The sequence below is a fragment of the Thermobia domestica genome, chromosome 13 (assembly GCF_964235325.1).
Source record: "Thermobia domestica chromosome 13, izTheDome1.hap1.1, whole genome shotgun sequence".
NCBI lineage: Eukaryota > Metazoa > Arthropoda > Insecta > Zygentoma > Lepismatidae > Thermobia > Thermobia domestica.
In genome coordinates, this window is record NC_137466.1 from 139,679,922 (window position 1) to 139,698,282 (window position 18,361).

Sequence of the window (18,361 nt, forward strand, 5' to 3'; positions counted from 1 at the left end):
TCCGATTACACATTAAAACGATTTCGCTTTAAAGTTTTAATACTGCAAAGAGCAGAAAAGGTCTGTTCACATAAGTAAGTGGTAGGGAAAGGCATCAAATGTTGCAATGCCTTTTTAGACAACTCTTCATACTCAAAGTGCACACGCATACCAATTTGAGTCAAGAGTTATTCGTAGTGGCGGATCTAGGAACATATTTTGGGAGGGATTTTTTTCTTTTTCTTTCTTTCTTTCTTTTTCAACTCCCGAAATTGGGGAAAGGCTTGACATTTATAAGCATACGAATGACTAATATTTACTTTATAATTTTTCTAAAATAATTTGAAATTGGTAGTAGTAGTGATACCTTTCCGCCACTTGAAGATAAAATCCATGAAATTTCTAAGCGTCGTGTAATTAATGCCTTTTTAGACAACTCTTCATACTGCAACTGCTCTTCGTATTGCAATTAATGTACAACTGCTTTTGAAAAAGTACCCTAACAAAGAAGGCATATCCTTTTTGAAATAGTCCTATATAACGGTTGACCAGCTTCAGGGCAGAAATTTAGTAAAGTATGAAATCAATTAAATTTACAAATGTAGTTATCTATATTGTAAAATTGAAAATGACTATGTTTGTGACTCTTAATCTCTTGAACCGCCCGACCGATCTCGATTAAATTTTCAACGTAGATGAGGTTCTGGCCTGGAAGTGTTTTTAGCTATTTACTTTGACGTTTGAACTTAGTGATGGGGAAGGAGGAGGACATAGAAAAAGGTTAATTAAACTTAATAACTCTTGAACCACCCTACCGATCTTGATCAAATTTTCAATGTAGATGAGGATCGGGACCGACATGATTTTTGTCATTTTACTTTGATGGAGCAACGTAGGGCAGGGGTGGAGGGGGAGATATATAAAAATCAATAAATATAATAATAAAAGTGACTATGTTCGCGAATTAATAACTTTTGAACCACCCGATCGATCTCAATCAAATTTTCAAACATGCATGAAGTTCAAACCTGAGAAGTATTTTATCGTTTCATTTTGACAGTAGATCTTAGGGGAGGGGGAGGAGAGGAGAGGAAATATATGAAAATGAATACTTAATACCTCTGGAACCACCTGACCGATCTCGATCAAACTTTCAACATAGATAAGGTTCGGGCCTGAGATGTTTTCTTCATTTCACTTTTACAGTGCAACGAAGGGAAGGGGGAGGGGGAGATATATATATATATGTAAAAAAAAGAAATAAAAATAAAAATGACTGTTTTTGTGACTTCATCACGCTTAAACCACCTGTCCGATCTTAAAAAAAAATTTCAACATAGATGAGGTTCGGACCTGAGGTGGTTTCTATCATATCACTTTAACGGTAGAACGTAGGAGAGGGGAGAGGAGAAATCTATAAAAATAAATAAAGCTTAATAACTCTTGAACCACCAGACTGATCTTGATCAAACTTTCAACATAGATAAGATTCAGACCTGGGATGTTTTCATCATTTCACTTTTACGGTGCAGTCTAGGGGAGGCAGAGGGGGAGATATATGTAAAAAGAATAAAAATAAAAGTGACTGTCTTTGTGATTTCATCACGCTTTAACCACAGGACCGATCTTAATCAGATTTTCAATATGGATGAAGTTCTGGCCTGGGGTGATTTTTGTCGTACCACTTTGACGGTAGAACTTAGGGGAGGGGGAAAGAAGGGAACACACACACACACACACATATATATATATATATATATATAAAGAAATAAAACCTAATAACTCTTGAACTACCCAATCGATCTCGATCAAATTTTCAACCAAGATGAAGTTCGAACATGAAATGATTTTTGTCACATCACTTTGACGATGTAACTTAAAGGAAGGGAAAGACATTTACAAATGATCGAAAATGACCAATGTTAGTGTCGAATCTGTAGTTTTTAAGGTCGCTGAGATGAACAGTGACACTTCTGATGTCATTTAAATCCAAATTCAGCCCCGCAAAAAATGTTTGAGGGGAGGATATATATATATATATATATATATATATATATATATATAGATCGATAGATAGATAGATAGATATAATCAAAATGATCAATATCAGTGTCGAATTCATACTTTTCGGGGTCGCTGGGTGAACAATAAGACTTCCGATGCCGTGGCCTGCAACATGGGGAAGAGAGGGGATATATAAAAATCATCGAAAATGACCACTATCAAGGAGCGCTTTAGTAATAGTAAAAAGTGACTACCTAACGAACCATATTACTATTTTTTCTTAATTTAACCTAGCGAAACGGGTAATTGATGCTAATAATTTCTAATTGCTTTCTTTTTAGTAACCAAAAAAAAAAAACTCTTGCATAACAGCTGTGAGTTCCATTTTATTACAACACATTTTAATTTTTAGGCCTCTCGGACCCCCTGGCTAGGTCCCACATACCCCACTTTGAGAACTACTGCCCTAGAAGAAACAAATTTATTTCATTCACTTTCAGAAAACCTATCTCCAGCTCTTTCACATCCTTGAAAATTTCGTTCGCTCAGATCTTATTCAATTTAACGTCTGAATTAAGTTATTCACAAGAATGCTGGAGTTAGCATGTTCTGAAGACGACTTAAAATTTAAATTAATACGCTATATGATTTAATAGGATCATATTCAATGTTTATTTTAAAATACTTACACCAAAAGCACCGAAATTATCTAAAAGTGAATGTTTTTCGGCAGGAAGTTTTTGCCTTCTTTAGCATATATCTTCTGAAAAAAACTAGCGTTTATTATGGAACTACATCTCGTTGGTTGTCTTCTTAATAACATTACTTTTCTTGCTTCCAGAAGTCCTCCATAAATTTCCCTTGTAGCGAAATAATATTCCTCATGAGCACTAACCGGTCTTACATAGCTGGATAATAAGAATTAATGAAACGTTGCTTAACAGTTTCACCTGTTTTTATTTCACTGGAAACTAATGTTTTTTTAATTATTATTAACTAGTCTTCGGCTGTGTATGGAAACTAAATATTTTCACTGTTTAGTGAGGAATAGGGTGTATGGGAATTAAATGTTTACACAATTTAGTAGAGTTAGGATGTATGGTACTGAATGTTTGAACTATTTAGTGTCGGATAGGATGTATGAGAACTAAATGTTTGTACTAGTAAAGATATCTCCATCACTTAAGATCAAAATTATTAATCTTGTAATCGAAGAATTCTTGCTGCTCCACCAAAAGTTGACATTACGTACCCTTTGTAATAATTCCTATTAATATTTGGTAGACTTTTTTTGGACAACCTCTGTGGTAATAGCCTTTGCAGTTTCGGTAGATTAAGATTATTAGCTTAGAAAGTGGCCATCAAAAAGAAAAGTTTACAGAAATTTGATAAAGAAGAAAAGGATGGAATATATTATACACAAGTAAGAAGCAGTATCTTATTACTCGACATCGAACGAGTGCTGTGGCCGGTTTTGTAATTAAAATGCAAATGTAAAGCATTTGTGCTTTTTCACTTATTACAGCTCTTCTTGGTGTTCGTTATAAACTACCTCACGCATATATTCAAGTTAAGACGAATCAAACTTCAAGAGGTTGGGAAACTGTTTTCAGAACATTTTAATTGTACTGTCACGGGGAACTTGGAATTCAGGGAGCACTTGGGGAAAATCTTTCAAGGGAGGAAACTAGAGTACTTACAGGAAAGTGTCTCCTACCTTCAAATTATTCATATCTCCTCCATCTCTACAAACACACTGGAAATGTCTCAATTCATTAATATATATGCATTAAACGTGTGTGTCAAGCGTCAAATTTATTGCTCTATACTCCAACTGGCATTTATCACGTAACCAAACACTGGGTTTGGTTCAGTCAAAGTTGCAATCAATTGTACGCCAACGCTTTACTGGAAGTAGGTTTCAATGAGGAAGCAAATTAGCAATCAAAACAGTATGGCGTTCATCCCCTTCCGTGGTTCTGTAAAGTTGCACCAATATATTACATTAAGATGTGCCTCTCAATCCACTATTTTCTATTAAAAGTCGAAGTTCTTGTACTTCAGTGATGCATCGTGAAGTTATATATATATATAAAAGTTTCGATGACTTTAGCATTGACGACCATGTTATTACTCTTGGATTATTTCTTAAACCGCTTTGTATTCCATATTTATTTTTTTATTGTATTGTGTGAACGGAAAAGATGTCTACTACTTAAAGTCAAAATTAATAGCTTTGTAAGTCTACCTGCTTCTGAAACGAGATATCTTAACTATAAAATACTATACACTGAATATGAGGCAACTTTTTTTTTTTTAATCGAAATGTCTGATCGAGTCGAGCAGCCAAGTCATCATTGTTATGTTGGTGGAGTTCTAGAAGATAATAATATCACCTGTCTTGATCTTGAATCGTTTGTGTGTGCGTGTACGTAATTTTCCTTTCATTTTCACTACCGAACGACAATAAGGGTAAAGTCTTGTATTTATCTGTTTCCCTGTAAAGTTAACTGTGTTTTAGTCTATTAAAACTACGGAAAATGATAGAAGGTGGCTAACGAAAAAGTTATATATGAAATGTTAGTGGAGTGACCACAAGAGTTACATATTGTAAATATATATTTTTTTTTACTTTCTCTCATGATTCAGATATGTTACACATGACTTTCCTTTGTTACGTTACAGGAATATCTTTTAGCTGACAGAAATATGTCTATTATCCCCGTGGCGTTCTCTCTTATGGCAAGTTTCATGTCTGCAGTCACGTTACTTGGTGTGAGCTCAGAGAATTACAATTTTGGGACCCAATTCGTTCTAATAAATTTATCTTACGGGTTAGCAACGCCAATAGCAGCATATTGGTATCTTCCAGTGTTCTTCAAACTACAGGCGACAAGTGCATATGAGGTAAAGTATAATTTTCAGGTTTATTCAATGTGACGATTACATTATGTACGAGTGGCAGTTTGAAATAAACTACCGAAGTATCTTTAAGTTTACCATTCAAAGTTTTCATCGTAAACCACCCAACATTTCAACCCTACATATGGTTCATTCTCAAACTGAACCAAGACGAAAGAAGCAACTACATGGAAATAGATAATTAATCAATCGAACGTGTAGGCTATTGTATGTACTTGTATGTGAGGACACTCAGCAAAATGAACCGATGTCTTTCTATTCATCATGTGGATAAATCATGTACCATTACAGTCCAGTTCCAAATTTAGCCTTAGAGCTTAGTTTTAATAAGAAGACTCAAGTACTACGTTTCTATGTTGTTGCTTCATTGTTGCCATGAGTACGCCTCGAATTGCTGTGACATGTCTTAATAATAATAATAATAATAATAATAATAATAATAATAATAATAATAATAATAATAATAATAGTTCTGTTTTACATTTTAAATTTAAACACATGTGTTGCTTTTGTTGATGACTATTTTTAGTAATCATCTAAATGCATATATTTTTTTCTACTGTATTTTTGCGTGGGGCCATATTGTGGCAAAAAGAGACGGTTTTGAACCTTAACCAAATATATTTCGTAAAATATTTTGTATATTTAACGCGAAGACTTTTTTCTTTTCTCTTTATTACAAAAGAAAGAGTATTCGAAGTGGACATTCCTTCTGGAAACAAGTGTACTTGGTTAGGAATGAACCTTGCACTTCCTCTATACTGTTGGATTTCTCCAAGTGTGTTGCATAACATTATGTGTCATAGAGAAAAATTTCTCAAAACTGAGTGCGCTTACTAGCAATAGACTTACGATTTGGTAATTTTAAAATGTGCCATAATCCAGTATGACTTTCTGTTTAACTTTTTTCTTTCGTTCTTTCTTAGTTTAACGTCCCTTGATTATGCTTTGAGACAAAGAAAGACGGTGATAATGATAATGAACGAAGTGGTGGAGTGAAGAAAGTGAAAAAAAAAAAAAAAAAAAAAACGGAAGAACTCGACAAAACCCACGTATACGATGTTTCTCCACCATCAGGTCCATTTTGCGAGAGCTGGGATCGAACCAGGTAACCCACTCACCAGGGGTGAGCGCTCTTCCATTGAGGCACCGCGAGCTTTCATCCGTATAATTAAAATTACAGTTGATTGCAGTGAGAAGTATATCTGCAAGGCGAGAAAGTTTGATAGAATGGCCTGCGAAGTTGTATAAACTATGCTCTGTCAATACACGAAACTTCGAGTTAACTTCCAGTTTTATGTACAGTTTTATTTTTTATTTTTAAAAGATTATTTATACACTATTTTGAAAAACTATTAATATCTACTTGATGGATTTTTTTTTTTTTTTGATTGGTTAGATTGTAGTACCCCTCTTCAGCATTGAAGTTATATAAGACGGGACTACTGTTTAAAGTAGGATTCAAATCAATACTCGTGTTTGTATGCGAGACAAGTATCTTCACCGGAGATCAGATTCGGGACCATGTGCACAGAGAGGTTAACCACTCAGCCATAAAGAGGAGAAATTCTAACCATTCGTTTCACATTTTAAAAAAATGTTTTATCTATGTTATCTTCCAATTTTCTGTTTGACAGCAGATTTCTTAATTACTATTTTCTTTTCAGTACTTGGAACAGCGGTTTGGTATAGTGACACGACTAGTAGCGTCTTGTGCCTTTTCTCTTCAAATGATCCTCTACATGGGCATCGTATTATTTGCTCCTGCTTTGGCGTTGTCTGCTGTTACGGGAATATCGAAAATCGGTGCTATTTTATCAGTGGGATTCGTATGTACATTTTATTCGACAATAGGTGGGATGAAAGCTGTGTTAATAACTGATGTCTTTCAGGTAAGTAATCGGCTTTCTACATTGCAGTCAACTAGTATACAACTGGATTCTACCTGTGGTCTTTTAATATTAAAAAGAAATAAAAAAGGAAAGAAAAGAAAAAAATTCAAGCAACTGACATCTTTTATCATCAATGCTGCACTAATTTAGGATATTGTGCAATTATTGTGATATAATTTTAATTGTTACATTGTGTAAATTTTATAGTGTAATATCTGCCAATCAAATATTCTTATAATTTACAATTCAGTTCAAATTTATAATATTAAGTTTCTTCTTCTTCTTCTTGTTATTTCTTTTCTTTCTATTTTTCTTTTTAATTGTAATAAAATGTTCCAAATTTAACTGAATTTTGAACCTTCCTCTTTGTTTAAGGTGATATCAAACCTATCTTAGTATCTGGTACTTCCTTTCTGTATGAGTTAATTTTCCTCTATATTTCAACCCTCTCGGATCTTTTGGACACGAGCTATTTTCTGGTAGCTGAAAAACACTAATTGGGCATCCTGTACTAATTTCTTGTCCTATAAAAGAGAAATAAAACAGAAAGCAGAACAGAATTCCAAGTTAGTGTTTTCCAGTTATAAAATAATAGCTCACGCCCAAGACCCCCAAGAGAGTTGAAATATAGAGGAAAATGGAACCATACAGAAAAAAAGTACCGGGTACTAAGATAGGTTTAGATTTTACCACCATGTAATTTTGTTTATATGATTCTCTTAATAAGTTTCAATATCCGTGGGTAGATCTGCATGTTCAAACAAACTTTTGTTTTTCTTATGGTGCATGATGTGCTGATGCTGACTTTTCTTCTTGATTTAGTTGTGCATATCTTTCATTCTCCTCATCGGTACTAAACTTCCTCACTCCAGTTTCTTAAACAATATCACGTTAAGTTGAAGAGATTACTGAAACATGTATTTGTGAAGTACGAATAAAAAATATAAGGTGTTTTGGGAAAACTTCATTCAAAGAAAACTCACCCTTAAAAGTAAAAGTATCCTTTGAGGATATTTACATTAGAAATGACATGCCGTATATGAGGGTTATTAATGAAATATTTGTTTATGAGGTTCCAACAAAATCGCATGAGTCGTATTTAAGGAAATTGTATTTAAGAAAAACCTCAAGAATAAATTACTCCTTCTGTGTTCTTTAAATGGGAAACAATTTATCTCATATTCTAGAGTTATTAATAAAACATTTATTTATGGAATATGAACAAGACACTCTGATATCTGTGGAGTGAAGAAGTATGATCCTTAAGAGGTACTACATCAAATGCATGTTTTAATTTGTTAATTTTACAATAAAATGAGTAGAAAAAACTTCCGTTGTATAATACTATCCAGCATTCTTAAAATAATATGAGGGTATAGTTTGTATTAACGTGATGTGTATTTGTATCTGCTAGTTATTAAAGGGTAGGTCAAAAGCCTTGCAATATTTCAGTCAGTTACTTGCCTTATGCATCAAATACAAAGCACTAAAAATAAAGGCCACGTTTCTGTTTCACCCAGGTACCAGTTCTTTGTTTAGATGCGAATATCTCCTCCACCGCTTCCATTGTTAAGCCATTGCGAGCGCACTGAGTGAACCATCGATCAGAACAAGTAATAATCCAATGATGCAAAGATAGAACTATTTGTTGGGAGTAACAGCAGCACAATTCTCTTAAGTTCTTAGGGTTTATTCCAAGTTTTTCGAGAAGTATAAGAATTTTTCGCACTAAGAATTTGAAATTTTCGCGTTTCGTTTTTCATATTTCGCGTTTTGTTGCATTTTGTAGCTCTTGTGGAAAAGATATTCCCTAACACTTTTGTAATTGTTCCTTTTCTTCATAGAGCACTACCGAAATAAATCATTAATTACCTAAAAATAAAATACACTGAATATTTCACTTGACATAGTAAATTTCACTTATAGAAAATTATATATTTTTAAAATCAAACTGAAGGAAAAATGAAATGAAATCTTTGTTTTAGGTCCCATGGCTACGCTGGCTAGACTAAAGGAGAAGGCGATGATAAGAAATGCATGAAATGGTGGAATGAAGAAAGTGGGATTAAACGGGAGAATCCCGAGAAAACCCACGCACACGCTGTTTGTCCACCACAAAGTTCACTTGGTTTGTATGGGGATCGACCCAGGGACCCCAAGCATCAAAGGTGAACGCTCTACTTTTGAGCTTTAGGGGCCGCGGTGGCTCAGTGGTAGAGCGTTCGCCTCTGGTGCTTGGGGTCCCGGGTTCGATCCCAGCCCCCGCCAAGTGAACTTTGTGGTAAACAAACACCGTGCGCATGGGTTTTCTCGGGGTTCTCCCGTTTCCTCCCACTTTCTTCATTCCACCATTTCATTTATTACTCATCATCACCGTCTCCTTTAACCTAACCGGCATAACCGTGGGACGTAAAACTCAAAGATTTCATTTTCTACTTTTGAGCCACCGCGACCCCTCAAACTAAAGGAAAATCAGTAACTAAACTTACTATGACTAGTTGCTGTCTTCTGAAACATATAGGCCCAAGTTATATTTAAGAATTAAACATAAACATGTTACAGTTTCCCCATTTTCCTCCTCCATTGTTTTACGTTTGTTACTTATCACCAGTCCACACTTGAAAAAAAAAAAAAAAAAAAAAAAAAAAACTGCTCATAATTAGCATTGCTTGTTGGGAACCACACATATATAAGTGCATTTACAAGTAACTTCAAACAGTCATCACTTCAGAACTTTTGTTCATTTAAAACATTCACTACGTTGCACCTTCCAGACAAATCCCTTGTCAAGAGTTCATAAGCCACTTTGTTAAACTCCAAGTATGGTACTTCATAATCAGATGCTTGCATTTTTTAACGGACGGCAAATTATAAAAATAAAAAAAAAAATAAATAAAAAAAAAAAACGTCCGGTTCACTACTACATGCAATTACTGGTGTTTTAAATTAATGAAAACGTATTTTTAAAATTTCGTGCAAAAATGGCAATTTCGCGTTTTATCGCGCAACGGAAACCAATGAAAATACACATAGAATATCATAAAACGTCCAGAAACTAAAAATTACTTAATTCTGACGTATTTCGTTTTATTGTGTGTTGCGAAAAACTCGTGCCTCTAGGTGTAAGGTTTTGCATTCTCTCATTGCAGAAGAGCTCGCTTTCTGTTCACCAATGCAAATATTTTTGACACACAATGCTAAATACGCTCTAACTGTTTGGAGTAGAATATCAGTACCTGATAGTATTTTGATAGTTAAACTGCCTGGAGTGAACTCATAATTAATTATCCCCTCATAATCTACCAGGCCTCATGAATTATAAGGCGCAGATCATCACGTGTTCTAAACGTGCGTGTTGGACGATAGGTTTCGGCACCTGACCCATATTTAACCACTGCTTGGGATTTCGGAAGATTATTCACATTTTGTCGCACGTTAATATTCTCTTCGGCTAAGATAGGCCATCAGGTTTTCCAAGAGTTTTGTGCACACACCATTCGCTTCTGTGCTTGGACTGGGGTTAATTCGTGAGCTACAATTCGGCAGCTCCGGGTGCTTTGGCCGAGGTCGTGAAGATGGTGAACCTCACTGGAGTGTGAAATACTACAGGGTTCCTACTGATCAGGAAAGTTAAAGAAAGACACTGGAAATCAGGAAAAGTCAGGGAAATTTTATAAAATATATTTTTTCTAACATTAATTGTACAGCAATTTCAGCTTAGCCAACCATTAATGATCACAGTGTGGGACGTTGCTCAGATTTTTATGGGAGGTAAGTGAAATGTACGTATGAGCAATTGATTATTATTTGTCTCTATAGAATAAATGTTCTCATACATAAATATTCACCGTTATTTATTCCTTATTTATATTTCAACGTCATCCGACACCTATCATAAAAGTCAGGGAATTTCCTGCCAAAGATCATGGAGAAGTCAGGGAAATAGATTTCTCCAGATCAGTAGGGACCCTGTACTAGCTCACGTGATAACCTCGGAATGTAAAGTTAATCGTTAGATTTACCTTTATGGCCTGGAGCATGATCTCAGGATCCACTTTTTTTTTTACCTACCTGACCTAGGTGAATAGGCGAGGTTCCTGCAATCCATGAACTATCTGGTTGCAGTATTTTAATAAGTTGTCCCTTTACCGTTCTCACAAGAGATGCTTATGGTTGCTTCCTGGGCATTATGGTCCAAATCATAAAGCAAGATTTCTTGAAGTAGACTTGGTTGCACTTTCATCTATGCGGCTGTTAAATCTCGTATAAAACCCAGCTTTGCACAACCTTCTAAGGGAGGAACCTACACTATGTATGTGCTAGTGATTACCTTTGACAGCTTGTACTGCTTCAGTCACATGAGATACGTACTCCAAACGATATATGTATGCCAATATTGCTAAACCTATGCCTCACCCTTATATGACCGTAACCTCCTGGTGGGGTATTAACGTGTTGCTTATTATTTGTTTTACGTAGTTCTCTTTTCTAAGTGCTGTTATCTGTGTGTGATCATACAGTTGAAAGCAAAACCGCTTTCTCATTGCTTCATTGCTGACTTTCTTTTCCAAATAATTTTGGAATATATTATCAATTTGAATACGATTTTTCTGCAAAATATGGCGAATCACGTTTTTCTACATCAAGCAAACTTCGTTCACATTAATTTATTCCGAAGTTCTTGCGCCGTTAGCTTTACAAAGATCGTTTCGAAAATTGTTCACGTTGAATCTCTAGCTCTTGTGATACAAGTATAAATAGTACTAGTGAAGTAATAATGGTAGGTATACACCAGTAATTTGTTTGAGGATACTTGCAAGATTATACAGTTTGTGATTATTATGAATTTACAGTACATTCGTAGAAACTTTTGAAATATTTGGTAGTTTCAGAATTAACTAACTATATTTCCTCATATTCTAAAATTAATAATATTTACTAATATAAGGTGTTGAAGAAAAAGACTATCCCAAAAGAACTGTATTGTGCTCACTATCCTACAGATAATGTAATGATTCAAAATGCATTACAGATGGCATCACATGAAATTTTCAGCAGTTTGTGTTCTACGTGCAATTCCCCACTATTGACCACGTAAGGAGGAGTATAATGAAATTGAGTCACAGACTCGAGCACCTCGGTGGAAGTAGACTGTATTTGTTCTTCGATGACCTCTGTAAGGTCAACGCGCATCCTGGGCCTATTCCAATACACACTGTCCTTAACGTAAGCTCAGAAAAAAAAAAAAAAAAAAAAAATGAGGTCCGGTGGCCAATCAATCCCCACAGCATAGGCGTTTCGGTAGTCCAGTGTAATAACCCGGTCAGCAAAATGTTCCTGTAGGACGTCAAACACAGTCTGTGTGCGGGTGGCCGTGCCTTGTCTTGCATGAACCACACGCTCTCAATGGCGTGTATCCCTTGTACTAATGGGATGAATGAGCGCTAGATAATTACTACGTATTGAGCAATAATAACAGTTTTGTCAATAAATACTGGCCCGAGAATCCCTATACTAGAGAGCGCACACTAAACAAGTGATACATCCAGGGTTAAGGGGCCGCGGTGGCTCAGTGGTAGAGCGTTCACCTCTGGTGCTTGGGGTCCCGGGTTCGATCCCAGCCCCCGCCAAGTGAACTTTGTGGTGGACAAACACCGTGTGCGTGGGTTTTCTCGGGGTTCTCCCGTTTCCTCCCACTTTCTTCATTCCACCATTTCATTCATTACTCATCATCACCGTCTCCATTAGCCTAACCGGCATAACCGTGGGACGTAAAACTCAAAGATTTCATTTCATTTCATTTCATTTACATCCAGGGTTAAATGGCTGTTCTTTATTTTGCAATGTGAGGATTCTTTGTGTCCCGGAATTTCCAATTCTGTTCGTCAGTGTAACCACCGAGGCATAAGCAAGCTTAGTCCGAAAACCAAACTTTACCCACCTGTCTTGTTCTCGACCTGAGACAGAAATTGATCTACTGACTGGTCCCAGAGTGAGTGGTATATTTGAATTTTGTGTGGCTCCTGTCCTTCCCAAGTGACACCCTTGACGGCTATTGATGCAAATTGCGTTTGAGGATTGTCCGTATGTTAATGTGGGAAATATCTAGTGTTCATGCTGCACGACGCAGTGATCATAGTGGGCTGCGCTTATAGAGTGCTTGGATATCAGCAATTTTTGCAGCTGACGTTGATGTAGACAATCTACCAGTATGACCCTTTAAAACATTCTACCATTCCCATGATGAATTTTTTGATCATAATATTGACCGTATGTCGTGTTAGTTCCTGTTTTACCCCATGCTGTTTGTAGAATACTCGGCAAACTGTTTCCTGGCTGGTGCATTTGTATTACTGTTGAATGATGAAAATCCGTTGCTCTAAATTGTGTGGCACCATCTGTTGGTTAACCTTGAGAATACCAGATTATTCTCTTGGCATGCAGAGCTGAAATGATGACACTTTGTATGGCTGCCTAGGAAGTTTTGTGTCTTTATCTGGAAAAAGAAGAGAAATATAAGGCTTTACTTTTGGATAGTCTTTTCTGACAGCCTACATATACTCTTTGTAGGAATATCGTAAACATCTGATCGAGTTTCAATCATAAAATTTTATTTTCACAGTCTTTGTTAATGTTCGCAGCGATATTCAGTGTCATAATCAAGGGTGCTATTGATGCAGGCGGATTGAGTGCTGTGTGGGAAAGAGCAGATGAAGGACATAGATTAGAATTCTTGAAGTAAGTATGAAGGTTGAGTTTCAGATAATGTAGCAGTTAATATCGTGTGAATAATTGAAATGTTCTCTCTCTCTCTCTCGTTTTCTTTCTCTTAAATGGAAGAGCATTTGTTCAATTTCTGGTAACTTAGTTTTTTTTTTTTTTTTTAATTAATTGAACAAATTAAGAAAAAAGGGAAGAAAATTGCAGCATTGTTATTATTCACAATAAGTTTTTATATAACATGGTAGAAGATAATGTTGTAATTAAGTTCAAGATTTTCCTTAGAAATACATATTTTCTTGGCTTCTATTCTTGTACTTTAATCCTCTCCTTGCAAAGCTTTCCGACACCTTTATTACACCAAGCGGGGTATTATGACTACTCCAGAATAACTTTAGAGATAGTGTAATATTTTGTTTTGAATTGTGTAATTTTCAGTAAATAACTTTATTTAGTACTAGCTGAATATACCCATCCTTCGCATGGGGGCTGTATTTGGAAGTCAACGCCTGTGGGGTATCATCATTCATTTCAGCAACCTCGAAAACTATGGATTTGACACTAATATTGGTCATTTTGGGCTATTTTTACATGTCTTTGCATCCCCCCCCCTTCCGCTGAACCCCGGCCCGCATACGATGGTAGCTGAATTTGCAAGTCATCGCTAATAGAAATGTCACCATTGATCTCAGCGACTGCGAAAACTATGGATTTGACACTAATATCGGTCATTTTGGATTACTTTTACGTCTCGGTATACCCCCCCCCCCCGGTGACCCCCGGCCCGCAGCCGAATGGGGTGAATTTGGAAGTTAATGCGATCGGAGTTTTTACCATTGATCTAAGCGACCGCGAAAACTATGAATTCGACACTAATATCAGTCATTTTCTACTACTTTTACATGTCCCGGTAAACGTCCCCCTGAGATCCCCTGGTTCGAATTTTGACAAAAATGCTTCTCCTTGATCTGGGGCCTGTACCAAGGTATCCGTAACCAAAATATGGTAACTCTCGGTCAACTTGTCTGGTCTCCAGGCCGGTCCTGGTAAACGCCTCCCTGAGACCTCCCTGGTTCGAAATTTGAACAAAACGCTTCATCTTGATCTGGGGCCTGGACCAAGGTACCCGTGACCAAATTTTGGTAGCTCTCAGTCCACTCGTTTGGTTTCCAGGCCGCACACAGACAGACATACAAACAAACACACAAACAAACTCTATTTTATTTATATTAGATTTATTTATTCTTTTTTTTTTTTTTTTTTTTGAAATTATTAGAACTAAAAGAACAATACATTTTATGCCATTCACAAGAGAAATTAAATATTGGACAGCTGAAAAAAAATAAAAGAAAAAAAGACTGTTACTGTAGTAAACTAGTTCTTGACTCCAAAATCAGAAATAACTCTTTGAAATGTTCATTTAGGTACAATTTTAGATAGTATGAGAGACAGGAAGACCAGTGAGGGACATATTTCGTAAACTCTTCATTTTTAACAAATAAGAAAATAAGACACTTCATACTAAGCAGGGTAGTCCCACCAATATATCCTGCCAGTAATAATTATAAAAGCAAAAAAGTAAAGTCAGTAACAAGCGTGTATAAAATTTCAATCATTTTAAGACAAAATCATGAAACCAAAGTATCTAACTCTCCAGATAATTTTTTGTAGAGAAAAAATCAGCCTTGGGTAGTCCGAAGACACCTCTTGGTCATGACAAGTTTAACAGCAAATAGTAGGCATAAAATTGGTACTGGAAATATAGAATTTTAAACTAAATCACAACAATAATTCTATTGTGAGAACTAAGTTACTGTGCATAATGACTTTTGTAAATAATAATAATAGTTTAATGTCTATCTTTAGTCTGATAATATTACCTTGATGTTCTGTAGACAGTGGAATTTAATATCGAGCAAGTTTGTTGTTTTTATTACGCATGAATGAACAAAGTGATAAAATTATTGGTATTCATTCTTGAGGTTCCAGGTCTGTCTGTCAAGATTTCCTCCCTGTGCTTTTCGAAATCATATTAGACAAATTTTTGGATGTGACCTTTTACTCAAGTCTAATTTCCATCTGTTTTCTTTTTTTACTGTACTTATAAAGAACAAAATTTGTGCTTAGAATGCTTATACAATACAAGATATCCTCTCAAAAATAAAATGTTGTAACAGCTAGTATACATTTTAAATAGAACTTTTGATTCTGGCAACTTACACCATCATGTTACTAAGGATTTGTAGTAATATTATCTATATAAAGATCAAATTAATGACACAAGTATCTAAAAAAAAATGCATTTCTATCAATAAAAAAAAATTGTTTGTAAAGTCAGAACTTATGACATAGTCTTGTAATCCTTTTCTGCTAAAGGCGAGATAGTGTAGTGGGGAAGGACGTTTTGTGCGCTGTGGTGTTGCGAGATGATCTGTGTATACCTCCTAACCACTAGATGCAGTACTGGCGCGGTTCGCAGTTTACATAAATATGTCGTGGCCTTTATAACCTCGGTGCTTGATAAGAACGTAAAGGAAAAACAATCAACTAGTCTGTAAAATTTGACTTCATACTTTAAAACCATTTTCAGATCAAAGAACATTTTTCTATGAATTCTTGAAATCTGTTAATAGTTCGTAGAGCTTTTTATTTTAGTACTATATTTGGCATAGTATTGATCTAAAACTAGAAAGAAACAGGAAAAACAAAGTTAAGTTTCGTGGTAATGATAAGATAATAATAAGCGTTTATATTGCTAAACGTATTTTCATGTTTACTGCAATGCTTAAGTTGTAAAATTGACTTTATTTCAGTTTTGATCCCGATCTGACAGTACGACAAACATTTTGGACTCAGGTTATAGGTGGAGCATTTACCTATCTTACTGTGTATGCTGTTAATCAAGCTCAGGTTCAACGATTACTAACAGTAAAGTAAGTTTTAGTTGCTTTTTGTTGAAAGTTTACTACTTTATCTTAATTACAAAAGTAAGTCCTAAGTTTTGCAATATTGACATACATGCATCTTTTGAAACTTGTCATTGTATATCATGTGACCGAAGTACTTAAGTGTCGATATTCCTTGCTAGCACGAATGTAGATAATGCTAGTTTATTCCTTTAAAAGTTGTAGAGTGCTGCATTCTTTGTGATTTGATACCTGCAAAGATGAAGGTGCAACGGAGTCCAGTTTGGAACTTTTGCTTTATTAGTTCGAACTGGGCCAAAGCACACCGGAAGCAACCTTAAACACTTGTTGAGCGAAAGATTAAGTGGAGTTGATCACAGCAAAAAACTGGATGGTTCAAGACAAGATATTTCACTGCGTTACAAGATCCTCGTTGATCACCAAGGTCAGGTAGGTCAGAAGCCATGGATTCTGAGGTCATCCGCCAAACTATAAAGGCGTATCCAATGACTAGCACTCGGAGATTGTAACTTGTTGCATAAACCAAGTAAGTGACTGAAATATTGCAAAACCTTCGACTTACCCTTGTATTATGTTACGAAACGTACAGTTTGTTAGCATATAACATTAATTTGGGTTATAGTTTATTTCCTTATTCGTTCTGTAGATATGGTGCGATCGGTCCTGGGTTCGATTCCCGGTGAGGGCACTCGGTCGAAAAAGTGTAAAAAGCTTTTTTCAGGCCAGCCACCCTGCATGAGATTTGATGAAGAATTTGATTTTTTCAATCACTGGAGACCACCTTTATTTTCGAATACCACACTTCGTTTAGTACCTTTGTCTTTATAACAATATATATCCAAGTTTTGTTATCCGTTACTGTAGGAGTTCCCGTTGTTGAATTGTTTGAACGTTCTGTGGCCCATTCCACTTCCTCCAATAGTGAGCGTAGCATCCAAAGTAAGGAAACCTATCGTATCTTGATGTAATTGTGCAGGTTGATAATGAAGACACTTTTCTTAGAGTCTTGATGTTCTCATTGCCGTCTTGAAGGCTGAATATACTCTTCTTAAATTCACATTTCTTTCTAACAGTGATGATTCAGATTCCCCCTCCCACCGAAGCTACGAAATTCCTACCCAGAACATATCTCCGATCGTATTCAACGTTGGTGATCAATATATTTGCAGTACTTCTTTAACCCCCTGTGTACTGGGGATGAGAGGAGAATCATCTGAAATCATCACGGCTTACAAGCATTCGTGCGAGAAATTAAAACGGCTAATTGCCACACAATCACGGCTTTAACTTCACCTCGACATTTTGTAATGCTTTCACTGCCTAATTACATACGAACTGCACCTGACCTTGCTTCCACCTGTCTTTCATCTCTCGTGACGTCAGTTCTGACTGCCGCATCGTTTGTCCGTATCGCAAAACTTGGTGAGTGACCTTTGTATATCCAATCACAGACATGGTGTCAAACTCCCATCTTTCTAGGACCAGAAATGTCCCTTTTATGGAATCGTAGTCAAAGACTGGAAAATTTAGGGTAGCAGTGAACTTCGTTGCTGTATAGATTTTTAAAATTAAGATAATTCTGTTATAATTTTTCATTCACTGTAGGCTGTATAATATGTCTTACTATGCGCTCAGCCCAAATAGTGCAGGAGCATATGTCAATATTTCCTAGTCCGTGGGATTTTGAATGAAGGGATGTTGCGGGTAGGTGGAATATCTTTATTAGGAGGTACCTAATCATGTGGTACCAGGTGGCAAGCCCAAAACCGTGGCAGGGGACCGGGAGGGGGGAAACAAAATGGCCGCCAGTGACAGTTGTCTCTCTGGCTTTAAAGTGCTATAATTTATACAACTTTTATATTAAAACCTCGAAAGTTGTGCAAATATGTAAATAACACATCAAACATTCCATTTTAG

General features: G+C 36.0%; 1 protein-coding gene across 2 annotated transcripts in view; it reads left to right on the top strand.

Moving 5' to 3' along the window:
• The window catches only part of LOC145668580 (putative sodium-dependent multivitamin transporter), a 113,286-nt gene that overhangs the window by 43,741 nt on the left and 51,184 nt on the right, over window positions 1-18,361 (top strand). For both annotated transcript variants that reach the window (XM_081736587.1, XM_081736586.1), the window contains exons 3-6: window positions 4,669-4,890; window positions 6,573-6,797; window positions 13,420-13,535; window positions 16,331-16,450. In XM_081736587.1, the coding sequence (XP_081592713.1) occupies window positions 4,669-4,890; window positions 6,573-6,797; window positions 13,420-13,535; window positions 16,331-16,450 (683 nt within the window). The remainder of the gene's footprint in view (window positions 1-4,668; window positions 4,891-6,572; window positions 6,798-13,419; window positions 13,536-16,330; window positions 16,451-18,361) is intronic.